Source organism: Chelonia mydas, chromosome 21, assembly GCF_015237465.2.
Source record: "Chelonia mydas isolate rCheMyd1 chromosome 21, rCheMyd1.pri.v2, whole genome shotgun sequence".
NCBI classification, from domain to species: domain Eukaryota; kingdom Metazoa; phylum Chordata; order Testudines; family Cheloniidae; genus Chelonia; species Chelonia mydas.
This window is the reverse complement of record NC_051261.2, coordinates 18617709-18645523: the sequence shown is the minus strand read 5'-3', so window position 1 is coordinate 18645523 and position 27815 is coordinate 18617709. Positions and strand designations below refer to the sequence as shown.

Genomic DNA, 27815 nt, shown 5'->3' with positions numbered 1-27815 from the left:
CTGGGTTAGTGGTTCTGTTGTTTGGTATGTGGTTGCTGGTGAGTATTTGCTTCAGGTTGGGGGGCTGTCTGCTACTGACCGCTATTCCTACCTGCATGCCTCCAGCTTTCACCCTGACCACACCACACGATCCATCGTCTACAGCCAAGCTCTGCGATACAACCGCATTTGCTCCAACCCCTCAGACAGAGACAAACACCTACAAGATCTCTATCAAGCATTCTTACAACTACAATACCCACCTGCGGAAGTGAAGAAACAGATTGATAGAGCCAGAAGAGTTCCCAGAAGTCTCCTACTACAGGACAGGCCTAACAAAGAAAATAACAGAACGCCACTAGCCGTCACCTTCAGCCCCCAACTAAAACCCCTCCAACGCATTATTAAGGATCTACAACCTATCCTGAAGGATGACCCAACACTCTCACAAATCTTGGGAGACGAGCCAGTCCTTGCCTACAGACAGCCCCCCAACCTGAAGCAAATACTCACCAGCAACCACATACCACACAACAGGGAAGGGATATTGCTAAAATAAAAGCCTTGCTGACATAGCCCTGTTTGTTACAGAATTAAGATAAACTTCACTGAATTAGGTTTAATACCTTTAATGTACCTTTGGGATACATCGGATTAAAAATGCAATTGTGCTATGTGTTACTGTGAGATTGTATGTAATGCTTCTCAGGGGAGACAGATGCTAATGTTATTCTTCTGGTTATCAACTCTGGAGAGGTTTGCATAGACTAGTTTACACTGAATTTTCCTAGGACAAACAGACAAAGGAAGGAATGTGGATCGACAGCCTGATTTTAAACAAGCTCAGAGCATTCTTCCTGATCTAGGAAATGGGCAGGAGCTCTGGTCCACACAAAGCCCCAATCCTTAGGGAACGATTGGAAGGAGTGTTAGGAAAATGTAATGTAAATAGGGTAAAGAGTAAACAATAATAATCTTGCTTCTAGCCTTGCTTTTAATTTAAACAGACTGTATAAGCAAGCAGAAAATGTAAGTAAAAGCACAAGGCTGCACCACCTCTCCCCCCCAAGCTAATAGCCTTGTCTTTCAGTAACAAGAGAAGATAAGTTTCAGAGTAGCAGCCCTGTTAGTCTGTATCTGCAAGAAGAAAAGGAGTACTTGTGGCACCTTAGAGACTAACAAATTTATTTGAGCATAAGCTTTCATGAGCTACAGCTCACTTCATCGGATGCATTCAGTGGAAAATACAGTGGGGAGATTTATATACACAAAGAACATCAAAACAATGGATGTTACCATACACACTGCAAGGAGAGTGATCAGATAAGGTGAGCTATTACTACCAGCAGAGCCGGGGGAGGGGAGGGAACCTTTTGTAGTGATAATCAAGGTGGGCCATTTCCAGCAGTTGACAAGAACTTCTGAGGAACAGCGGGGGAGAGGGTGGGGGAAATAAACATGGAGAAATAGTTTTACTTTGTGTAATGACCCATCCACTCCCAGTCTTTATTCAAGCCTAAGTTAATTGTATCCAGTTTGCAAATTAATTCCAATTCAGCAGTCTCTTGTTGGAGTCTGTTTTTGAAGTTTTTTTGCTGAAGAATTGCCACTTTTAGGTCTGTAATCGAGTGACCAAAGAGATTGAAGTGTTCTCCAACTGGTTTTTGAATGTTATAATTCTTGACGTCTGATTTGTGTCCATTTATTCTTTTACATAGAGACTGTCCAGTTTGACCAATGTACATGGCAGAGGGCATTGCTAGCACATGATGGCATATATCACATTAGTAGATGTGCAGGTGAATGAGCCTCTGATAGTGTGGCTGATGTGATTAGGCCCTATGATGGTGTCCCCTGAATAGATATGTGGATACAGTTGGAAACGGACTTTGCTGCAAGGATAGGTTCCTGGGTTAGTGGTTCTGTTGTGTGGAAAGAATTTTCTGTAGTATCTGGCTGATGAATCTTGCCCATATGCTCAGGGTTTAGCTGATCGCCATATTTGGGGTCGGGAAGGAATTTTCTTCCAGGGCAGATTGGAAGAGGCCCTGGAGGTTTTTCGCCTTCCTCTGTAGCATGGGGCATGGTCACTTCCTGGAGGATTCTCTGCTCCTTGAAGTCTTTAAACTGAGATTTGAGGACTTCAACAGCACAGATATAGGTGTGAGGTTTTTTGCAGGAGTGGTGGGTGAAATTCTGTGGCCTGTGTTGTGCAGGAGGTCAGACTAGATGATCATAATGGTCCCGTCTGACCTAAATATCTGTGAATCTATGAATCTATGTGTGGTGTGTGGTTGCTGGTGAGTATTTGCTTCAGGTTGGGGGGCTGTCTGTAAGCAACAACTAGCCTGTCTCCCAAGATCTGTGAGAGTGATGGGTCGTCCTTCAGGATAGGCTGTAGAATAAAGACTGAGAGTGGATGGGTCATTACACAAAGTAAAACTATTTTCCCATGTTTATTCCTCTCTCCCCCGCTGTTCCTCAGAAGTTCTCGTCAACTGCTGGAAATGGCCCACCTTGATTATCACTACAAAAGGTTCCCCCCCCCCCCCCCCCTTTGCTGGTAATAGCTCAGCTTACCTGATCACTCTCCTTACAGTGTGTATGGTCACACCCATTGTTTCATGTTCTCTGTGTATATAAATCTGCCCCCTGTGTTTTCCACTGAATGCATCCAATGAAGTGAGCTGTAGCTCACGAAAGCTTATGCTCAAATAAATTTGTTAGTCTCTAAGGTGCCACAAGTCCTCCTTTTCTTTTTAAGAGAAGATAAGGGGACCAAATCAAGCAAGGGGTTGCTATGGTAACCAAACAGCTGGCAGGTGTAAGAAAAAGACACAAAGTCTGCAAAAAAGTAACCACAGGTAACCCCGCTCCTTATCCCTCACATCAGGTACAAAAGAGGTGGTCTTAACCCGAAACCCAAGACCCCCCCCCCAAAACAAAACATGACCATATATTGGAAGGGGTGGTACCAGGGAAGGGGAACTACGAGTATAATTAAGTTTGCCAAAAAGAGGGAGGGAGTGCGTTGGCGTGCGGAGCTAGGGGTTAGGAAAAGAAGGGGTTTCTATCAGTGTATAAAACAGTAGTTGGGGGAGGGGAAAAAACCCTCTATCGGTGTATAAAAATAGCCTAATTGGTGTAAAGGGCTTCAGAACACAGAAACTCTATCAGCATACAAAAATAAGCCCAACTGGTATAAAGGGCTTCAAAATATGCTTGCTTGTTTAGCCCCAATAAACCCATCAAACTGCCTGCAAACTGGACTCTGAAGTCTTTTTTTCCAGCAAACTGTGTCTGAAAATTAAAAAAAAAGAAGAACGCTGAACTCCTGCCACTAAGGAATTGTCCTACTAAAGCCCCATAGACTGGTGCTAGATCTGAGCTGAGGCTATTATGAACTTGTGACCACAAAAGAGATTCCTTTGGAGGGCTCTGTTGGCAATCACTCTGTTATTAGAAAAGGAGTACTTGTGGCACCTTAGAGACCTAGAGGGTGCATCCGATGAAGTGAGCTGTAGCTCACGAAAGCTTATGCTCAAATAAATTGGTTAGTCTCTAAGGTGCCACAAGTACTCCTTTTCTTTTTGCGAATACAGACTAACACGGCTGTTACTATGAAACCTGTCACTCTGTTATTAGTCTCTGAAAAGAAGGCCAGAGAAGCTTGCTTAGGCAGCCTGTCTTTTGCTGTGAATAACACCGTGAAGGCAGGGAACTGTTCAGCTTGGAGATACCCCTGTCAGAAGGGAGAAAAATGTGTATTTCCACCCAAGAGAGATGATGGCCAGGGGACCCAGAAGCCCGAGAATGGGCATCCTTCGTGTACCACATAAGTTCTACAGGTGCAGTTGCCCTGAACTCTGACACCTGTAATTTATAGCCTATCACAGACAGAGAGGACAGGTTATTTCCTTTTCTTATCGAAGCCATTTTGCATTCCCAGTATTCTCTAAGGGCTCAGGCATAGGGAAACTGAGCTCTCCTTTATTTATTAATCTGTCTTTAATGTTCAAAGATGTAATTTTACAAGAATCGGCCTGAGACAAAATCATATTGCTCAAATGAAGGAGGCAAGGGCAGGAAAGAAGAATGAACATTCTTCCATTGCAAGAGATGTATTTATTTGTTTTTTTAGAGCAGTGGTTCCCAAACTTGGTTTGCAGCTTGTTCAGGGTAAGCCCCTGATGGGCCACAAGATGCTTTTTGTTTATCTGAGCATCCGCAGATATGTCCGCTCGCAGCTCCCAGTGGCCGCAGTTTGCCGTTCCTGGCCAATGGGAGCTGCAGGAAGTGGCGTGGGCTGGGCCACTACTTCCCGCAGCTCCCACTGGCCAGAAACAGCGAACTGCGGCCACTGGGAGCTGCGAGCGGCCGGACCTGCAGATGCTCAGGTAAACAAAGCATCTCATGGCCCACCAGGGGCTTACCCTGAACAAGCTGTGAATCAAGTTTAGAAACCACTGTTTGAGAGGGAACAATGGTATTGAGTTTAGCCTTCTTTCGGACTTGTGAAGGTACTGAGTCCAGACTGGAAGAAGTAGGGTGCAGCTAGGGGGAGCTGGGAAGGACTGCAGTTAGACTCAGAAAGCTCTATCTGTTTAGCTTATCAAAGATAAGGCTAAGAGATGACTTGATCACAGGTTACAAGTACTCACATGGGGAACAGAAGTTTGATAATAGAGGGCTCTTCAATCTAGCAAGCAAAGGTATAACAAGATCCAATGACTGGAAGTTGAAGCTAGACAAGTTCAGGCTAGAAATGAGATGCACATTTTTAACAGTGAGGATAACCAACCATTGGAACAAACTACCAAAGGTTGTGGGGATTCTCCATCACTGGCACTTTTTAAGCCAAGATTGGACATTTTTTCCGAAAAGAGATACTTTAGTCCAAACAGGAATTAACTCAGAGAAGTTCTCTGGCCTCTGTTATACAGGAAGTCAGACTAGATGATCACAGTGGTCTCTTCTGGCTTTAGAATCTATGAACCTATGACTGATCCCCATGTGTAGAAGGAACAGTAAATATGGCAGGCAACCAGCTTGGCTTAACAGTGAAATCCTTGCTGATCTTAAACACAAAAAAGAAGCTTACAAGAAGTGGAAGATTGGACAAATGACCAGGAAGGAGTATAAAAATATTGCTCAGGCATGCAGAAGTGAAATCAGGAAGGCCAACTCACACTTGGAGTTGCAGCTAGCAAGAGATGTTAAGAGTAACAAGAAGAGTTACAGGTATGTTAGCAACAAGAAGAAGGTAAGGAAAGTGTGGGCCCCTTACTGAATGAGGGAGGCAACCTAGTGACAGAGGATGTTAAAAAAGCTAATGTACTCAATGCTTTTTTTGCCTCTGTCATCACGAACAAGGTCAGCTCACAGACTACTCCACTGGGCAGCACAGCATGGGGAGGAGGTGACCAGCCCCCTTTGGAGAAGGAAGTGGTTCAGGACTATTTAGAAAAGCTGGACGAGCACAAGTCCATGGGGCAGGATGCGTTGCATCCGAGAGTGCTAAAGGAGTTGGTGGATGTGATTGCAGAGCCATTGGCCATTATCTTTGAAAACTCATGGCAATCGGGGGAGGTCCCGGACAACTGGAAAAAGGCTAATGTAATGGCCATCTTTAAAAAAGGGAAGGAGGAGGATCCGGGGAACTACAGGCCAGTCAGCCTCACCTCAGTTCCTGGAAAAATCATGGAGCAGGTCCTCAAGGAATCAATTCTGAAGCACTTAGAGGAGAGGAAAGTGATCAGGAAGAGTTAGCATGGATTCACCAAGGGCAAGTCATGCCTGACTAATCTAATTGCCTTCTATGACGAGATAACTGGCTTTGTGGATGAGGGGAAAGCAGTGACGTGTTATTCCTTGACTTCAGCAAAGCTTTTGATATTGTCTCTCATAGTATTCTTGCCAGCAAGTTAAAGAAGTATGGGCTGGATGAATGGACTATAAGGTAGACAGAAAGCTGGCTAGATCATCGGGCTCAACGGGTAGTGATCAATGGCTCCATGTCTAGTTGGCAGCCGGTATCAAGTGGAGTGCCCCAAGGGTCGGTCCTGGGGCCAGTTTTGTTCAATATCTTAATTAATGATCTGGAGGATGGTGTGGATTGCACCCTCAGCAAGTTTGCAGATGACACTAAACTGGGAAGAGAGGTAGATATGCTGGAGGGTAGGGATAGGATACAGAGGGCCCTAGATAAATTAGAGGATTGGGCCAAAAGAAATCTGATGAGGTTCAATAAGGACAAGTGCAGAGTCTTGCACTTAGGACGTAAGAATCCCATGCATTGCTACAGACTAGGGACCGAGTTACTAGACAGCAGTTCTGCAGAAAAGGACCTAGAGGTTACAATGGATGAGAAGCTGGATATGAGTCAACAGTGTGCCCTTGTTGCCAAGAAGGCTAACAGCATATTAGGCTGTATAAGTAGGAGCATTGCCAGTAGATTGAGGGATGTGATCATTCCCTTCTATTCGGCATTGGTGAGGCCTCATCTGGAGTACTATGTCCAGTTTTGGGCCCCACACTACAAGAAGGACGTGGAAAAATTGGAAAGAGTCCAGCAGAGGGCAACAAAAATGATTAGGGGGGTGGAGAACATGACTTATGAGGAAAGGCTGGGAGAACTGGGATTATTTAGTCTGCAGAAGAGAAGAGTGAGGGGGGATTTGATATCTGCTTTCAACTACCTAAAAGGGGGTTCCAAAGAAGATGGATCTATCTGTTCTCAGTGGTAGCAGATGACAGAACAAGGAGTCTCAAATTGCAGCGGGTTTAGGTTGGATATTAGGAAAAACTTTTTCACTAGGAGGGTGGTGAAACCCTGGAATGAGTTACCTAGGGAGGTAGTGGAATCTCCTTCCTTAGATATTTTTAAGGTCAGGCTTGACAAAGCCCTGGGTGGGAAGATTTAGTTGGGGATTGGTCCTGCTTTGAGCAGGGGGTTGGACTAGATGACCTCCTGAGGTTCCTTCCAATCCTGATATTCTATGATTCTATGATCCAGGAAAGGGAAAGGACTCCTAGGATTTAAAATCATACAATCAATTAATTCCTATTCATGGTCATTCATTGGAGGGAGGTCATAATAAATTTTGATAGGCAACTCTGGAGACCTGGGGAGAGTGTTGAGGGGCTATGGAAATAGCTTCCATATGAGGAGAGATTAACAAGACTGGGACTGTTTGGCTTAGAAAAGATGACTAAGGGGGACATGATAAAGGTTTATAAAATCATGAATGGTGTGAGGAAAGGAAATAGGGAAATGTTTTTACCCCGTCACATAACAGCCAGGGGCCACCTGATGACATTAATAGGCAGCAGGGTTAAAGCAAACATAAGCACATACTTCTTTACGCAACTTGCAGTCCTGCTGGGGACAATGTTCTCTCTAATTTTTCCCACACCTGTGCAGAATGAATTTTGTTATGTGCACCAATATGGAGGTGATCTGTCACACATCACCTCCATATTGGTGCATATAACAAAATTAACATGGCGTGCTGGGGCAGAGGGATTCGGAGTCGGGGAAGAGGCTCAGGGCTGGGGAAGAGGGTTGGAGTGCGGGGGGAAGGGGGAGTGCTCCGGCTGGGGGTGTGGGCTCTGGGGTGGGGCTGGGGATGAAGGGTTTGGGGTGCAGGCTTCCCCAGGGCTACGGTGGGGAGAGAATACTCCCCCCAGCTCTCTCTCCCCACAGCAGCACCTGTGCTGGGAGGGGAGAGGTGCCTCTCCCCACCCTGGCAGCTCCGGGGTTCGGGTCATGGGAGAGGTGCCTCTCCCCTGTCCATGGCAGGTCCGGGCCAGGGTTGGGGCCATGGGAGAGGCGCCTCTCCCCCATCCATGGCAGGTCCGGGACAGGGCTGGGTTAGGACTGTGGTAGGTCCGGGGCTGATCTGGGTTGGGGCCACGGGAGGGTCGCCCCCCTCCGTCTGTGGCAGATCCGGGGCTGGTCTGGGTTGGGGCCACTGAAGAGGCACTCTCCCCCGGCCGCAGCAGGTCCGGGCCAGAGCTGGGGCTGGGGGAGAGGCACCGCTCCCCGATCTATGGAAAATCCAGGGCTGGCCTGGGGTAGGGCCATGGGAGAGGCGCCTCTCCTCCAGCTGCAGCAGGTCCAGGCTGGGCAGGGTTGGGTCCATAGGAGAAGCACCTCTCCCCCGGGCACAGCAGCTCTGGCTGTGTTGGGGCCGGGGGAGGGGAACCCCTCCCCCATTCGTGGTAGGTCTGGGGCTGCACAGGAGCCGCAGGAGAGGCGCCTCTCCCCCAGCCACAGTAGGTCCGAGCTGAGTTGCGGCTGGGGGAGGGGTGGCTCTCCCCCATCTGTGGCAGGTCCAGGCTGGGCTGGGTTGGGGCCTCGGGAGAGGTGCCTCTCCCACGGCAGCTCTGGCTGGGTTGGGGCCAGGGGAGGGCCACTTCTCATCCAGCTGCGGCAGGGTTGGGGCTGGGCTGGGGCTGCGGGAGAGATGCCTCTCCCCCAATAGCGGCAGGTCCAGGGCAGAGCTGGGTTGGGGCCAGGGAATGGAGCCTCTCCCCCAGCCCCAGGCAGGTCCGGGGCTGGGGGGGAATCAGCTCTCTCCACCACAGCCCTGAGCACCTGGGCGGCGTTTAATGGGCTGCTGCGCAGCCGTGGAGCTAAGAGGGAACTTTGCCTGGGGAACTCAGTTCCAGGGGAAGTTGTGAAGGCCAAAATTATAACTGGGTTCAAAAAAGAATTAGATAAATTCATGGAGAATAGGTCCATCAATGACTATTAGCCAAGACACCCTGTGCTCTGGGTATACCTAAACCTCTGACTACCAGAACCTGAGACTGGATGACGGGGGATAGATCCCACGATAAATTGCCCTGTTCTGTTCATTCCCTCTAAAGCATTTGACATCGGCCACTGTCAAAAGAAAGGGCACTGGGCTAGGTGGCCCATTGGTCTGACCCACTATGGCCATTTTTATCTTCTAATTCAGAAATTCTGATTCTCAAATTTTACTGTCTAGCAAGTAATTGGGTATCACTGGAAAAGGGTGTATCATGCCACCCTCCAGCGACTAGCTTAGGATAACAGCTAATAGTGGTCTGAGTTGGGGACTTGAAGGATCAGGGTTCAATCCTGGGGGGTCCTATGGTTATACATAACAGAGTTTTCTTTCCCGTTTGCATTTTTAAAAATGGCTTACTTAATTCTCACAGTGAAAAAATGTCCTTTCTAGGTTTTATATTTAAAGGCCATTATAATCTGTCAACTAGGATGAAATGTGCAACGAAACATAGGTGTTTTCTTGTCAGTTTTCACACAGTTTGACTGCTTGTGTCATACATTGGTTGGTTTGAACACTGTGAGGTGTGCTGGAACTCTCAGTAAGTACAGATCATCTCATGCCAACAGCAGCTTGTTTAAATTGAGTTTTAACAACTGCAACATGGAGAAGTTTTTTAGGTCCTATGCCAAGACAGTGGTGAAGACCAGAAAGGGTGTATTTTCTTCCACTGTAGTGTCCATTAAGTCCCAATCTGCAAAGCTATTCTAGAGTATGAACAGCCTGGCTAATACATGCCATCCATTCAGAGAGATACCTAGTACTGTCTCAGTTTGAGACTTCATGTGTAAGACTGAGTAGATTCAAAACACATTACTCATGTGTATGAGTGCAGAACTCTTGTGGGAAGTGAGCAAACACGTCTTCTGTACACAAGTTTTGGATAGTGTTGCTCACTGAGATGGTGAGGCACAGATTACAATCTTCAAGGTGTTCCCATAGCTTTCTACTAAAAGTAACTAATGGAACTATTATTGGTTGACATTATTAGAATCTCCTTATGGGAAGGCAAATCATCACTCACATGGCTGTCGTAGCTTTGCTCAAGAAACTACAGCCCACATCCACAGGTTGTGGAGCTCCACTGACTTCAATGGAACTATGCCAATTAACACCAGCTGAGAATCTGACCCCATATCTTGATGCTGATAGTCTTGCCAACTACTACATCTATCTTAGCTACTCCTCTTGCCCCCATTACCAAAGTATCTGAGCACCTCATAATCTTTAATATATTTACCCTCACACACTCCTGTGAGGCAGGGCAGTGCTATTATCCCCATTCCACAGATGGGGAACTGAGGGACAAAGAGGTTAGGTGAGTTGCTCAAGATTTCACAAGAAGCCTGTGGCAGAGCAGGCACATGAACCCAGGTCTCCCAAGCAGTAGCTAACCTGCCATTTTGGGGAACTTCCTGGAATCTATTGCAATCCTCCAATTTATCTTGACTATTCTTTTAATTATGGTTTTGGGTCTGGTTTATAGGGGGAGAAACACAGACCCCTATGTTAAAGTTGCCTGACACTTTCCACTATACTATCTTCTTGCACTCTTCATTGTTTGCAGTAGGGCTTTACAATTTGAAATGAGGTCAGAGATGACCTTTGCTGTCCACATCAAAATCCACTCAGATGTGGCCATTTTCTAAGCTGCCATTTCCTGACTCTTTTTCACACAGCAGAGTTTATTTTTGACTTGCTTCCTATATCCCTACATTCTATAACACTGCAAATGCATTGGCCTAATGCTTCACTTCACACGTCCACACACACATGCTGGGATTTTCAAAAAAGGGTTAAAGGAATTAGGCACCCAACTCCAACTGACTTTCAGTGGGTGCTGGGCAGTGTTCCCTCTAATTTTCTCCATCCATGTGCAGAATAAATTTTGTTATGTGCACATACCTTTGTGCACCACCAGCAGAAACAAAAAACCTAGATATAATATATATTTTTTAAAAGTTACCATAGGGATTATTACTCCAGCCAGGACAGGTTAGGCATTTTAGAATTCACTACTCAAAGAATTAAATTTACGTGTAAGAGAAATAAAAATTATGAAATGCATAGACCAGTCAAAACACTAAAATAACACACTTTGAAAGAATAAAATAACAGAGAATATATGTGCATTGCAGGAAGTACCAAGAAGAAAGAACAATAATAAAAGTATGTGTTGGGAGATGACTGTGTGTGATACAGAGACAGAAAGAGAGAGAGAGAGAGAGAGAGAGAGAGAGAGTGCTGTCTCTTTAAGACACTCACTGAAAGCTCTCCTGCTCTGTCCTGAGCCCTGTTGTCTCCCCTCCCTGGCTCTACAGAGATAGGGTACATGGGCAGGGGGAGGGAGAGAGAGACAGAGCTGGCTGCTGGGGAAATCTCAGAAACCAGTGCACTGTCTCTTTAAGAAAGGCACGCAGCCACTCACCATTCAGACCTCAGCATCTCCGAGTCCTCCGGAGCCAGCTGTCCCCTCTGCCCTGCTTTGCGGAGATAGGGTACAGGGGCAGAGGGAGAGGGACACCCTGACATCAGCACCCTCCTCCCCTCTGTCCCCGCTCTGCACAGCCATCAGGAGGGTCCCAGGAGTAGCTGCAGGATGGAGCAACGTGGTGGGAGGGGCTGTGCATGCTCTGCTATTCAGCTGGGTGGCACTTGAATCTCTCCTGCCCACAGCTTACAGGGAACACATAACTCCCAGAACATCCACAAACAGATCTTCGTCCTCCTGCTGCTACCACCCACCCCGTGCCTCACCCTTGGAACGGGAAATGATGCACTATCCTGGGAACTGGAAACCATCTGTTCTATACTCTCTTCTATTAACTGATGTTAATAACTTTGTGCCCTTCACAACCCTTCTTATTGAAAAAGGTTTCACAGTTTACATAAGCTGGGAATAGAACTCTGCTCTCCATTCTCCACCATTCAGCCAACTCCTCTTAGAAAGACTCTGCCAGATGCTACCATGAGAATTGGGCTCAGACGTTACAGTGATAAGCAGCAGTGTGTGCCAGGTGCCAGCTCTTGCCCAAACTGCAGACATTCGCTAAGAACTGACAAATTTATAACTGGAGACCAGACCTGTTCACCTCTATGTTAGTTTTGCTCAAAACAGGTGTTTAGTGTTATAAGAATGTATTGCGTGTTTAGACTCTAGGAAATGCTTCTAAGTTGCTGCATGCATTAATCTCACTTGCAATGTCTGTATTGCATGCTATAAAAAATATGTGTTCTAAACTGTTTGCTCTGAACTTGTGAACCCAAGCACAGGAATTGTCCCCCCCATCCATCCAGGAGGACTATCAAAAATTTAAGTGAGCCATTATAAGACAAAAGCTTTGTTAACTGCCCTATCTACCCATGGAGAAGTATGTGCAAAAGGCCTGGTCTCATCCCTCTGAATGGTGGAAGAGGGAAATAAAAATAGTTGATGTGAAACCAAACTGAAGACAGAGTTCCCCAAGGGTTACCTCATGGGTCTGTTTATGTTAGCTTGCTTTAACTTGTAAAAAACTCTCAGTTCTTTTTCCTAGTTAATAAACCTTTAGATAGTTTATTACAGGATTGGCCACAGATGTTGTCTTTGATGTAAGATCTAGGGTACCAACTGATCTAGGGTAAGTGACTGGTCTCTTGGGACTGGAAGCAACATGCATATGGTGTGATTTTGGTGTAAATGTTATCACTAAGTCCAGTCTGTCTGGGTGGCAAGATAGCCTGGAGAGTCTTAGGTAAGACTGTTATAATGATCATGGACAGCAGACTTGAGAGAGATTACTGATGAACCCAGGAAGCTGAGTAGCAAATACTACCTCCTCAGCTGCCCCGGAACCTGCCTGGGGCATATGAAAAGCTTCTTCGGGCGAGAGTGAGATGCTTTTCCCCATGGCAGCATAGGGTCTGGGGAGGGGAGGCGTGGGTGTGGCTGGCCCAGGGCTCTTCCAAGCAGGTTGGGGGGGATGCTCAGGGCTTCGGCTGGCCCAGGGCTCCTTCGGGCGGGGGGGGGGGGGGGCACTCGTGGCTGTGGCCACGAGGGAGAGGCAGGGTGTCTCGGGGCTCTGGATGCAAGGGGGGGTGCGGAAGGGGCGGAGCCAGGGACTAGGCTGCCTGAAGGGGGGCTCCATGATAATAATCCAGAAGTTCACATTTGTTACTGGCTTGGTGAAATCTAATTATAGAACACACCAGCAGTTTGGGGTATCTGCTCTGTTTTTGATAGTCTGCCCTGAGGTAGGCACTCACATAGAATCATAGAAGATTAGAGTTGGAAGAGACCTCAGGAGGTCATCTAGTCCAAGCCTCTGCTCAAAGCAGGACCAACCGCAACTAAATCATCCCAGCCAGGGCTTTGTCAAGCCAGGACTTAAAAACCTCTAAGGATGGAGATTCCGCCACCTCCCTAGGGAACCCATTCCAGTGTTTCACCACCTTCCTAGTGAAATGGTTTTTCCTAATATCCAACCTAGACCTCCTCCACTGCAACTTGAGACCACTGCTGCTTGTTGTGTCATCTGCCACCACTGAAAAGAACCTAGCTCCATCCTCTTTGGAACCCCCCTTCAGGTAGTTGAAGGCTGCTATTAAATCGCCCCTCACTCTTCTCGTAAGCCACTTCAGACAGTGTGACAAGCATAAAACTTTAAGTCCAGGTCTAACTAGGAGCACTTTGCTAGTGTAGCTATGCTGGTGTACTACACTGGCAAAGCACTGCTACTGTGAAAACAGCTGAAATCAGCAAAACTGTGCTTATGGCAGTATAGCTTATTCCAGCCCACGCCCTGAGTGAAATAAACTACACAGACAACAGTGCAGTTTCACTGATATAACTGTGTCTACACTATGGGCTTTTAAAAGTGCAGCTGTTAGGCCAAGATCATACCTCTACACATCCTGACCAACATAGCTAAGCCAGCAAAAGTTTGTAGTGCAGACCTGGTCTAAAAGATACATTTGCTGCCTGTAAAATGGGGCTACTCCTGTACAGGGAACCCACTACTCAGTGCGGTGTATGTCCTCCTGTAGTGGTTGGTCTCAAAAGGTAACAGCTGTCTCCTTTGACCAGCTAATATAATGATATCTTTTGCTTAGTGGTCCCCAAATTTTTGAGGGTCAAGCCCCCTTATCCCTGTCCATGCCCCCCGCCCCCTCCCTGGGGCCAGAAGGCATGGCTGGAGCGGGATGCGGACAGGGACTTGATCTGGCCGTGATGGATGGAATCACATCTGAATGACTCCATCTTTCCCCTAGGAAAATCCCAGAGAGTAGTTTTCTTGACTGTTCACCCACCTCAATGGCTCTCCTGTACATGATATTGCAGGGTTCTACTATCACTCTTCTCATTCAGAGTGCACAGGGGGCTGATGAGGAAGACAGTGAAGCTGCGGCACCATCAGCATGGTGGCACCTGTCAGCTCTAGGTCTCATTTTCCCCCAATCTAATCAGTGTGATCTTCCTCACTTAGAACCTGAGCCTGACCGAGATAGGGATCTGGATGAAACAGTGTCTGAAGTTCCATCCAGGCACAGCACATTGATCTTGGTAGTTCAGGAGAACTCTTTAGAGGAGATGGCTGCTGTAATCCTTGCTCCATCCGTTAAAGTCGTTTGCCTGCTTATTGTTAATCAGATTTACAATTTGGAGCTCCTTTAGCTCTTGGTTGAGACTTTTGCTCTCACATGCAGACTTCTGCAGTCATTTTTGCCTTTTTATCTCCAGGATGGATTATTGCTATACCCTGCTGCGGCTACTCTGAACATCATCTGCATAATTCAGCTACTGTAAAATGCAGCAACGCTTTTACATTTGGATGCTTCTTGTGAACAGAACAAACTCCACATGTGCTGTCTAGACTATACTAGTTACCAATTCTCTCCATGGTGCTGATCAAGGTACTGATTTGATGTATAAAGCCCTATACAGATTTGGGTTCTGCCTACATTCAATATAGCCTCTCTCTCCATGACCCATCCACGCAGTTGAGATTACAGTCACGTTGTGACAACTATAAAAAGAACATAAACATTCAAAAGATATTATAATAAACTATAATAACAAATGTTGATGGAAAAAAGCACAAAAAAGAAACAAAAATAACTAAATTAGTCTAAACCAAAAAGCCAAATCAATAAGATTCAAAGACTGTTTTAAAATTATGCTTTTCAAAATAAAGGGACATAGAGCTAGAAGATAATGAGCCAAAATTGGTCTGTAAGATATATGAGGTAATTGGTGGACAAAATAATGAAAGGGGGGGGGGATTCCACTCCCTTTATGGGTCCTTAAAAAAAGATGTTGTGAAAAAAGTATGAATGAACAAATTGGAAGGACAGACAGAGGATACTAGAGCAAGGTGCCATTATGGTTGCCACCCCCATTGTTTCCTGGGACCTTGGGCCTTCACCTTCCTGATCCTGAGAGGTGTCCTGACCAGAAGAGGCCAGAGAGAGAGGGACCCAGATGACATCAAAACCCTTACTGGCTCCAGTTGAATCCCAAACACCTCCTGCGATCACCAATTACCATCTTTGAGACTGTCAAACGGGGCAGCGGGTTGGAGGGGTGGGGGGATTCCTTCTAAAACAGTCTCCAGCTAAAGGGAAAGGGAATAGCGGATGCTGTTAAAATAAAAGCCTTACTTAATACTTTACATGTCAAAGGCTTTAACTGTTTTTTCTTCTTTTCTGTAACTTTAATAAAAGGTTAAAAGGATGTTTAACAGTATGTTTGCCATGGGACCGAGCAGGCTGAAGCCTCTGTATGCCAAACCCCTGACCTTTTTTTAATACTATTTAATGTTATTCCATCTAAATTAATACAACAATCCCCACATTTGAATTCGATGGGTTGAAAAGTAGAGCATCTATGTGTGTTACAATCAATGTAGTTAAACCTGTCCAAATCTCCAGGTAGAAGCACTTAATTTGATTTAAACCTAGTTTACATCATTTAGCTGAAGTGAATGCCTTAAGTATTTAAAGTGAACCAGTATAAATCAGGGTTAAATTCAATTGAGAGCATCCATGCAGGAGTCTGCACTAGTTTCACTAAACTGATTTAAAACATATGCAAGCTCTTTAAGCTTCTAAATTCATGGTTTACAACTGAGAAGCAAAATGGATCAAGTTAGTTTTCAAAGAAAGAAGGAAAAAGCTGAAAAGAGAAAATGGAAAGGCCTAGTTCTCTCTCTACTGGAGTGGAATTTAGTTTGCAGTATTTTGTTTTTCACGTGCACTCTAGTTACCTCAGAGTCTGCAGTGGGCTGTTGTTTAACTGTTGTTATGCCGAAATCTAAACCAAATACATCTCGAGATTTTTTTAAACCACGTTCTTCTGAGAAGGAAGGAGCATCTTCTGGGGCAGCTACTCTCTCAGCAACTTCTGGATGGGCCACCTGGTTACAAGATTTAAAAATAACAATGTGTAAAAGTATAGATGGGATGCATGAGAAGCTGGACAAAGACCAGGAGTTCTTCTATGGCTGAGGGTCTGAAACGTCAGGCTCATACATAAAAAACTTTCAAAATCAGCCCATTGACAACGATATAGTCCTGTTCCAGGCCTGTTAGCTTTTTATCAACAAATAATATTTATTCTTCATTTGCTCTCTGCGATAACAGAGCTACATCATGATTAGAATTTCAAACATTTAATGCAACATACACAAAGGTATTTAGGCTCCTTTCTGCATCTTTAGGAACAATTTAGGCATCACTGTGACATTCTCAAAAACACAGTGCAGTTGCTGCCAAACACTAAGGTGTCTAAGGGCTTGCCTACACTACCACTAAAGATGCTCTCCCACCGACATAGCTTCAGCCTCCCGTTGGGGTGGAGTAATTACGTTGACGGGAGAGGGCTCTCCTGCCGACACAGTGCATCTTCATCAGGCACACTATATGGGAACAGCTGCATTGATGAAAACATGCTCTAATTTTCTGCCAGGCAGCACTCACAAAGCTCCAGCTGGAGCCCTAGAGGCCCCAGAGTAGGATTCCCAAACTAGGCAAGGGAGTGCTGATTTCCCGTGGAGCCCGTTCCAGAACACCAACAACCTAAGAAAAAGACAACTAGGTGTGAGCAAGTCAAGAATTTTTCAACAGATATATGTGTGTCTTCCCCGCTGGTTAGGGAGCTCATGCAGGATCTGGGAGACCCAAGGGTCAAATCTCTCTTTGCCTCATTTGGGGCAGGAATTTGGAGCAGGTCGCCCACATCAGTGCCTAACCACCATGCTGCTGGATATTCTAAGAAGGGAGGCCCCACCAAATAAGTTGAGAACCACTGCACTAGCCAGCCTAGGGGTTAGGTGCTGTAACTTCTAAGTACTTCTGTGGATCAGAGCCTTAAATTATGTTGCCTTACATCCTCTGCCCATTGTTCTGCATGACCAAACTGAGGGCTTCATTTAAAGTATGCAGCAGTAAACTGCAGAATAAACAGAGTGGGTAGCGAGGTGATATTTGTCAGGCATTTTGATTGTTTGGGCCAGATTCTCCCCTGCACCGCGATCTGCTTAGTGTAGGAGAGTGGGGAGCAGGCCATCAAGGAGTTGGTAGTGGTAGTATCCTGCTTTGAGCAAGGGATTGGACTAGATGACCTCCTGAGGTCTCTCTTCCAACCCTGATATTCTATGATTCTATGACTCCTGATATACACGGTGGCTTGGAGCAGGTGGAACTGTCCTAACTTTAGTCAAGCTGGCTATGTTCCCCCAAGAGACTATTCTGTAGTTGAAAACTGGTGAAGAGCAGCAGTCTCCCACCCAATGTGCCCCCAAACCACTAATGCCATGATATGTCGTGGGGTAGTTGATGCAGCCACTGATTATGCCAGCTTTCTGCCAGATGAGAGTCACCCTCCCTCACCACAGGCCAACTCTCAGCTGGCCCCAGCAATGGCCAGATTGTAACTCCTTTGCACTTCTTACAACAGCTCTGATTCCAGGAGGAGTATAGAGCTATTTGATTATCTTCTCATTTCTCTTTTTCAGCAACCTTTGAGAGTGAGATTATATTTTCTTAGCTGTGAAGAACTGGTATTAGTTAGGCTATTATCTCATATTCTGCCATGTTGTTATGTTGGTTTCAATATTTTTATATTATCCATATAAGAACATAAGGACAGTCATACTAGGTCAGACCAAAGGTCCATCTAGCCCAGCATTCTGTCTTCTGATAGTGGCCAATGACAGGTGCCCCAGACGGAATGAACAGAACAGGCAATCATTCAAGTGAACCCATCCCCTCTCGCCCATTCCCAGCTTCTGGCAAACAGAGGCTAGGGACACCATCCCTGCCCATCCTGGTTAATAACCATTGATGGACCTATCCTCCATTAAACTTAACTAGTTCTTTTTTTAACCCTGTTATAGTCTTGGCCTTCACAACATCCTCTGGCAAGGAGTTCCACAGGTTGACTGTGCGTTGTGTAAAAAAATACTTCCTTTTGTTTGTTTTAAACCTGCTGCCTATTAATTTCATTTGGTGACCCCCTAGTCCATGTGTCCATCCCTGGCTGGGATGATTTAGTCGGGGATCGTTCCTGCTTTGAGCAGGGGGTTGGACTAGATGACCTCCTGAGGTCCCTTCCAACCCTGATATTCTATGATTCTATGATGTTATAAGGAGTAAATAACACTTCCTTATTTATTTTCTCCACTAGATACTGAGATTATTTCATCTAGCAATGAAACTGTCCTTGGGTGGACTGTAGCAACTACACACAGTAACCGACCATAAGAGTTAAGGACAGGAAGGGAAAAATCCTGCACCTCAAAGGAACCAGCCAATGGCAGAATATAGTTAGTGTTCCTGCATTCTCTTGCCTCATTCACTACAGATCTTACATTAAGTAAGAATAAGAATGGCATACTAGATTTTTTCCATATAAAATACTTCTACGGATGGTAGCCTAGATTCTCTTGCCCTGAACCAGATCCTTTGAAACTGTAAGCTGGCTAAAGCTGGCCATCTGAGAATTCCCTTGCTGACAATGCCAACATATCCAACTCTCATGCCATCTGCCCATCCTAGTGCAGGGGACATGATGTGAGCAGAAGAAAGCATGTCAGAGACAGTGGTGGAGTGCATATGTGCTCCACCAATTCTCAGCTGGCAGTTTCTTGGGGACAATAAAGTGTGGCAAAAGCAGCCACTAAATGTTCGGCATTATGCTGGTCATCAATGATTGGCGCACAGAACCAGGGAGCTGTAACTGGCTCCTGGTGCCCCACTGACACTCTTCTACAGTGACCTGAGTTCAGCATAAGAGACTCTGATCAGCTTTGTCTGGCACACCAATTCTTAGTACTAACAGACAACAAACGTGTAGCTAACTTTCTTAAAAACTGTGCAACATATTGTATTTGAGAAATAATATGCAATACTGTAATCAGAGTGTATAATATTGCATCTGCACAAGGACACAGAGCTATGTCTGGCCCCCAGCAGAAATCAGAGTAGCCCTTACACTCAGGAACACTTCCCTTGCCCCAAGGGTATTCCTCAGGGGATGTTTCTGCACCCTTAATATCACCATCCCAGTGTAAAGTGCAAGAAGCCTTCTGTCTGCAGGAGATCTCAAATTTACAAAGGCTACTAAAATTTAGTCACTATGCTGTACTCATTGGGAAAAATGAAGTTTAATTCCCAGAAGTTTCTGGAGAAAATCCAAAGATTTAAAAATGTTCCCAAGGAAAAGATGAAACATCAATAACTCATCCAACAAGGGCCCTAATGATATCTCTGGACGTTTTAATTTCTGTTTGACATAATTCGATGGAATATACTGCATAGAGGGAAAAATGCATCAGGTTAATGCTTTAAAAAAAGGCAAAATATTAACAGTTATCATTGCAAAGGTCTTAATCAATTTTGATATTATCTACTGATGAGTAATTTAAATAGGATGCATTAGGAACAGTGCGTTCTCTTAACATTCTTCATTAAAGCAGTTGCAAGAACAAATTCAGGAAAAAAATTTATACACTCAACTTAAAAGTACAATATTTTTTCTACCCAAAGTGCATGCTTAGGCGGCTCATGTATTGCTACCCAAAAGTAGAATTTAAAACTAGGTGGCCAATTTCCCACCGCGCTTGCGGCTTTATAATCTTTGCACTGCAAGTTATCACTGCAGTAGAAAGAGAGCCTGAGACATGAGGCCGGCTATAAGGGGCCTGGTGTAAGGCCTGAGGCCTGAACTAAAATCAGGCCCTGCTGAGGTAAAGCAAAGTTAGCAAGAGTCAAGATATAATCAAAAGTCAGGCCCTGTTACAGCACATGCCTACTTACAAGTTCACAGAACCTGGCAGAAACAGGACTGGTATTGCAAAAACACAAGCACTCCTAGGCACTAAAAGTAAACAATTCCAGAAGGTTAGTGCCAGAACACCCTGATACCAAGATATGGTGTAAGCACACTCCTTGAAGTTGGTACAGGGACACACTGGTCCCTCTTAAAGATAAGGTCAGGATACAGCGTGATGGATAGAGATGTTTTGATCGCACCAACATATACATGGTAAAGAGTAGTAACCATGTCAGAAGGGCAATATGTAACTTGTTTGTATCAGTGTATAAAGAGGGGTCTTAGAGGCAATGTCTTTGTCTGACCGACGGGGGAATGGAAAGTCCTGCCGTTCACTGAGCTGGTATACATGTGTTAGTAGTCCTGTAGAGTCTACAGGATACTAGGACCGTGCTTTGTCAACAATAAACCTGGCTGAGTGCCTTCGCTACTGAAACGACTCTGTGGTCTTCTTGTGCAATTCAATCAAGGTCTGCTGCGTCAGCTATCTGCACGGAGCTGGCACAGCACACATCAAGAACAAAACACACAGCCAACAATTGACAACAATCATTATGATCATGTAGTCTGACCTCCTGTTTAACACAAGACACAGGAATTCCTTGAATTAATTCCTATTTGAACTAGAGAATATCTTTAAGACAACCCTCCAACCTTGATTTAAAAATGGTCAGTGATGGACAACCAACTGTGAACCCTGGTAAATTGTTCTAATGGTTAATTACTTTCACTGCTAAAAAAAAAAAGTGCTCCTTATTTCCATTCTAAACTTGTCTAGCTTCACCTTTCAGCCACTGGATCTTGTTATACCTTTGTGTGCTCGGCTGAAGAATCCATTATTATCAATTTTTGTCTCACATGTAGGTACTTACAGACCATGATCCAGTCACCCTTAACCTTCTTTTTTGTTAAATTAAACAGAGTAAGCTCCTCGAGTGTCTCACCATAAGGCATGTTTTCTAATCCTTTAATCATTCTTGTAGCTCTTTTCTGACCTCTCTCCAATTTACCAACATCCTTCTTGAACTGTCGACACCAGTACTGAACACTATTTCAGCAGTGGTTGCACCAGTGAGAAATACAAAGGTAATATATTCTCTCTACTCAATATTCTCCTGGTTTATGTATATATAATATTTATTCACATTGGTTCTCTTTGCCACAGAGTCACACTGGAACTCATGTTCACTGAACGCAACCTAAACCTAAAGAAAACCCCCCTGCTACTCTTGTGCACTTTCCCTACTGTTCTCCACATGCTTTAGGAGGATACAGTCCTATGCTCTCTCACACAGATAAGTTGGGGGCATTGCTCAATGGGCATAAAGTTTGGGTTTTTTGGGGTGTGATATCGGAGGTACTGCCATAACTGATTTAATAATTAAACTTAGTGTTTGCTACTCTAATTGTGGTTTATTAATTTTGGCCCTACATTTTATTGCTTATTAGGCATTATTTTAATACTGTTTTTTAATTTATATTAATAGATTTTTAGACTAATTTTTAAAAGATTATAGTTTAATAAGTACAGATTTACAAAAACAAAATAACTATTAAAAATCAACAAAAATTTTAGTTACCTTTACATCAGCCTAAAATTATTAAAAACCCTAAATTAATTAAAAAATAATCCTGTAATATAACAAACACTAAACAAATGTAATTCCAAATAAAAATAAATATTTAATTCAAATAAAAATAATCCAACAAGTACAAATAGCTACTCTATTATTAAAAAAAACCTAAAAATTAAGCCAAAAAACTAATTTTCAAACATTTAAATAAAACACAGTTATAAAACAAACGTCTACAAGAAATTACAAAATAAATTGCATCTTCATCAATAAAATATCAGCAAAATCTTAAACTAATATTTCTTACTTTAAAAAAAATACAGTATCTTTAAAAACTCCATAACAGCTCAGCAAAAAACTAAATATTAAACAAAAAAAAACCCCAAATTATTTCTAAATATTATTAAAAATTTAAACAAACCAAACACAGATCAAACACAGCCTCAATATAAAAAGCATAATTTTAAGGTGCATCAAAAAATAAAAATCTCAAATACACAGCCCTCTACTTAGACAAATAATCCCTAAAGCAAACTCAATAAGTAAAATCCTAAAAAAAGATAAAAACCTATAAAACAATCCAATTCACAGCACCAGGAAATACCGTATTGATTTTACGGGCCAAAAGAAGTTAAGGTTTGGGGGATTGAGGTTTTTTGTTTTTGTTTTTTAAACTAAGACTTGTTGTTGGGTTTTTTTTGGCAAAGAACACTCAAAAGCATTTATTTTAAATTTGGAAGATTATAGATTAAACATAAAAAACAAGGAATTACAACAAGCATTTAAATTGAAACTGAAAACTGAGTAACTATGCAAAATAAACCATTAAAATACATTTTAAAAATTTGAGGTAAAATATTTACTGTCTTATTTCACCAACAACAATTCTTTTACGGAAAGAAAAGGGTTAATTTTACTCTCAGTCCTGTTGTGTGAAGGGTATTCACTTTTTCTGTTTTTAACAGATAGAAACACAAAGTAGAGAACCGACGGGATAGAAAAGAGGGGGGGGGAAATACGTTTTTTGTTTATATTTTTGGAGCACTGGACAGCTGGTCAGTCATGAATAGATACTTTAGGCTGGCAGGTGAGCCATGACACTTGTTGCATGGACCCTGGCTCACATTCCACTTAGGGATCTTTTTTTTTTTCCAAACAGGGCATCGCTGGATGGGCCTTTGATTTTGCTATGCTGGTGTTTGCAGTACAGTGGGTTTGAGGATTCGATGAAAAGCTGACGAGTGAGGATAGAAGGAAACATGGGTGGTGGGTACAATAGGCCAGGGGAGGCTAATACTCGCCTAAACAAAGCCCAGACCCCGCCCATGCTCCGCCCTGTCCCCCATCATAAAATCACAGAATATCACGGTTGAAGAAACCACAGGAGGTCATCTAGGTCCAACCCCCTGCTCAAAGCAGGACCAAGCCCCAACTAAAATCATCCCAGCCAGGGCTTTGTCAAGCCTGACCTTAAAAATATCTAAGGAAGGAGATTCCACTACCTCCCTAGGTAACGCATTCCAGTGCTTCACCATGCTCCTAGTGAAAAAGTTTTTGCTAATATCCAACCTAAACCTCCCCCACTGCAGACCATTACTCCCCGTTCTGTCATCTGCTACCACTGAGAACAGTCTAGATCCATCCTCTTTGGAACCCCTTTTCAGGTAGTTGAAAGCAGCTATCAAACCCCCCCTCATTCTTCTCTTCTGCAGACTAAATAATCCCAGTTCCTCAGCGTCTCCTCGTAAGTCATGTGTTCCAGGCTCCTAATCATTTTTGTTGCCCTCTGCTGGACTCTTTCCAATTTTTCCACATCTTTCTTGTAGTGTGGGGCCCAAAACTGGACACAGTACTCCAGATGAGGCCTCACCAAAGCCGAATAGAGAGGAATAATCACGTCCCTCGATCTGCTGGCAATGCTCCTACTTATACAGCCCAACGTGCCTTTAGCCTTCTTGGCAACAGGGTCACACTATTGACTCATATCCAGCTTCTCGTCACTGTAACCCCTAGGTCCTTTTCTGCAGAACTGCTGCCTAGCCACTCGGTCCCTAGTCTGTAGCGGTGCATGGGATTCTTCCGTCCTAAGTGCAGGACTCTGCATTTGTCCTTGTTGAACCTCATCAGATTTCTTTTGACCCAATACTCTAATTTTTCTAGGGCCCTCTGTATCCTATCTCTACCCTCCAGCGTATCTACCTCTCCTCCCAGTTTAGTGTCATCTGCAAACTTGTTGTGGGTGCAATCCTCGCTATCCTCCAGATCATTAATGAAGGTATTGAACAAAACCGGCCCCAGGACCAACCCTTGGGGCATTCCGCTAGATACCGGCTGCCATCCAGACATGGAGCTATTGATCACTACCTGTTGAGCCCAACAATCTAGCCAGCTTTCTGTCCACCTTATAGTCCATTCATCCAGCCCATACTTCTTTAACTTGCTAGCAAGAATACTGTGGGAGACAGTGTCAAAAGCTTTGCTAAAGTCAAGGAATAACACGTTCACTGCTTTCCCCTCATCCACAGAGCCAGTTATCTCGTCATAGAAGGCAATTAGATTAGTCAGGCATGACTTGCCCTTGGTGAATCCATGCTAACTCTTCCTGATCACTTTCCTCTCCTCTAAGTGCTTCAGAATTGATTCCTTGAGGACCTGCTCCATGATTTTTTCAGGGACTGAGGTGAGGCTGACTGGCCTGTAGTTCCTTGGATCCTCCTCCTTCCCTTTTTTAATGTTGGCCACTACATTAGCCTTTTTCCAGTCATCTGGGACCTCCCCCGATCGCCAAGAGTTTTCAAAGATAATGGCCAATGGCTCTGCAATCACATCCACCAACTCCTTTAGCACTCTCGGATGCAACGCATCCTGCCCCATGGACTTGTGCTCGTCCAGCTTTTCTAAATAGTCCTGAACCACTTCTTTCTCCACAGAGGGCTCTACACCTCCTCCCCATGCTGTGCTGCCTAGTGCAGTAGTTGCTCACACTTCTAAACTTAATCCAGAAGGTCTCAGGTTTTTCTGCAGTTTCATAACGGAGCTCTGAGCAGTCATAGTGCTCGCTTACATACAATGCAACTCCCCGACCTTTTCTGCCCTGCCTGTCCTTCCTGAACAGTTTATAATCCATCCATGACAGTACTCCAGTCATGTGAGTTATCCCACCAAGTCCTCTGTTATTCCAATCACATCATAATTCTTTGACTGTGCCAGGACTTCCAGTTCTCCCTGTTTGTTTCCCAGGATTCTTGCATTTGTGTATAGGCACTTGAGATAACTCGCTGATTGTCCCGCTTTCTCAGTATGAGGCAAGAGCCCACCCCTCTCACGCTCTCCTGCTCGTGTTTCCCTCCCGGTATCCTACTTACCTCAGGGCTTTGTTCTCCTTCCCCCCGGTGAACCTAGTTTAAAGCCTTCCTCACTAGGTTAGCCAGACTGCTTAGGAAGATGCTCTTCCCTCTCTTCATTAGATGGAGCCTGTCTCTGCCTAGCACTCCTCCTTCTTGGAACACCATCCCATGGTCAAAGAATCCAAAGTCTTCTCTCCAACACCACCTGCGTAGCCATTCATTGACTTCCACGATTCGACAGTCTCTACCCAGGCCTTTTCCTTCCATGGGGAGGATGGACGAGAACACCACTTGCACCTCAAACTCCTTTATCCTTCTTCCCAGAGCCACGTAGTCTACAGGTCTAGGTCAAGGTCATTCTTGGCAGGATCATTGGTGCCCACATGGAGAAGCAGGAAGGTGTAGCGATCCGAGGGCTTGATAAGTCTCGGCAGTCTCTCTGTCATATTGTGAATCCTAGCAAGCAGCAGACTTCTCGGTTTTCCGGTGGAGGAGGCAGATAGATGACTCAGTCCCCCTCAGGAGAGAGTCCCTGACCACCACCATTCGCCTCCTTCTCTTGGGAGCGGTGGTCGTGGAACCCACATCCCAAGGACAGTGCATCTCTTGCCTTCCAATCGGCGAAGTCTCCTTCTATTCCCTTCCCTCAGATGTATCATGTAGTTCACTCTCCACATTAGTACCTGTGGAGAGAACATGAAAATGGTTGCTTACCTGTATCTGCATTGCTGGTACATGGACGCTCCCCTTTGTTTTTCTGGAGGTCACATGCTGCCAAATTTCTTCCCCGTCCTTCTGTCCCCTCTGCGCAGTCTGCTCTGAATCTTCAGAATGTTGTGTCCGTAGAAGCATATCCTGACATCTGTCCAGGAAATCTTCAGTTTCTCTTATGCATCGATACTTGTTTCTCCAGACCTTGAAACTTCTCTTCCAATGTGGAGACGAGCTTGCCTCCTTGGTGCCCAAGCTGGCGGGAGCTCAGCTCTGTTGCCAGCCGGAGGTAAGAAATCTGACACTGGGGGCGACCCAGCACTAAGTCTGGCCGGCAGCCCAGCACTGGGGCAGACACTGTGGCTGGCCAGCGGCCTGGGAGTAGCTCGGCAGCCTGGCGCTGGAGACTGGTGGGTGGCCCGGTTCTGGGGCCCAGCACTGAGGCCAGGCCAGCGCTGGGGGCTAATGCTGAGGCCGGCCAGTGGCTTGGCACTGGTGCCGGCTGGGGGCCCATGGTGGTTCGGCCAGGGCTCTTCTGGCTGTGGGGGCGCAGAGGGCAGAAAGACGGGCACTCAGGGCTTCAGCAGACAGGGAGTAGGGGTGGGGCCTTGAGCACAAGTGGCCGGGCCGCGTAGCTAGCCTCCCAGAAGGGGACCTCACATGCCACCCATGGAAGGAAATATAATTGGGCAGAAAGTAACATACAAAAAGTGAAAGGAGACAGAATAGGGTCTTATGTGACTCTGATTGGAGCCCCTGACAATTAGGTAAGAAAGTCCTTCAGTCTTGTCTACTCTTTCTTTCTCGGGGTCAGGGAAGATGAGATAAGCTGGGCTGAGACAAGTTGAGCTGAGATGCCATGGTGCTTTTTTAAAAAGTCCTTTTTTTTTTTTTTTTTTTTTTTTTTAAAAGAAGGAGGGGAAGGTACGCAGCATAGTCCATCCCCTCATTATTTTGTTTACTGATTAGGCCTACATCACTACACCAGTTTTGGTCTATTAATTTTTGGACTCACATCTTCTAACATAGTCCCTGTGTTATATTAGTACGCCTTTTAGGTGCCTATTAGTATCTGTGGCACCTTAGAGACTAACCAATTTATCTGAGCATAAGCTTTCGTGAGCTACAGCTCACTTCATATGAGCGGTACCTCACGAAAGCTTATGCTCAAATAATTGGTTAGTCTCTAAGGTGCCACAAGTACTCCTTTTCTTTTTGCGAATACAGGACTAACACGGCTGTTACTCTGAAACCTGTGTTATGCAGAAGTAGGGTGACCAGATGTCCCATTTTTAAAGGGACAGTCTCGTTTTTGGAGACCTTTTCTTATATAGGCGCCTATTACCTCCACCCCCATCCTGTTTTTCACAGTTGCTATCCGGTAACCCTATACAGAAGGTCAGACTGGATGATCACTGTAGTCACTTAAGTGAAATGAGAGAAATGGTGTCTTATGTGACGGATTTGTTCAAGGTGAGGACTGTATGAGTGTGTACACAGGGTGCTAGACAATGTATCAATAGTGCTCTAGGCTAATGTTTTTACAACAAAGTTTAGTTATCATATGCCTCATTATATACCTGTAGGTACTGCTGCAATATGTTTTGGCTCATTGTCTACAAAGATATGACCACCTTGTTAGTAAAACCAGTAAGTATTAGAGACGGTAATACTGGACTATAGTACTCAAAATAAAATTGATGTAGGAATCTCCACTTTAAAAAATATTAAATCAAATTTTGCAGTTCTCCATATTGCACGCTAACACTAAACCCTTTCTGCTCCACAGATCAGCTAATAAAAATGCTACAGAATTGGTATTGCACGAACTGAAACATTACACACAATTCAAGGCAAAACCTATAAAGAAAGAGGAACTAATATGTATAATGATACCGTTTAAAACCCAGGGAATAAATGAAAAGTAACATGCCGGGAGATCACTGCTATTTTCTGTATTCTGAGAACAAAATGATCAAGGGTCATCCAAGCCTCAGTTAAAAAAATCTCATGTCAGACCCAATTCCTTTAAATTGTGCAATAAAAGGCTATCTTAGACACAGGTGTATCTAAGGAT

General features: G+C 44.7%; 1 protein-coding gene across 16 annotated transcripts in view; it reads right to left on the bottom strand.

The window, feature by feature from the left end:
- Positions 1-27815, bottom strand: part of LZTR1 (leucine zipper like transcription regulator 1) — a 280121-nt gene that overhangs the window by 129557 nt on the left and 122749 nt on the right. For 14 of the 16 annotated variants that reach the window (XR_005223269.2, XM_037884956.2, XM_037884953.2 and 11 more), the window contains one exon: positions 16040-16189. The exons of the other annotated variants lie outside the window; for them this stretch is intronic. Coding sequence is in view for 13 of the 14 variants with exons in the window: in XM_037884956.2 (XP_037740884.1) it covers positions 16040-16189 (150 nt within the window). In the remaining variant the exon portion in view is untranslated. The remainder of the gene's footprint in view (positions 1-16039; positions 16190-27815) is intronic. 16 annotated transcript variants of the gene reach the window in all.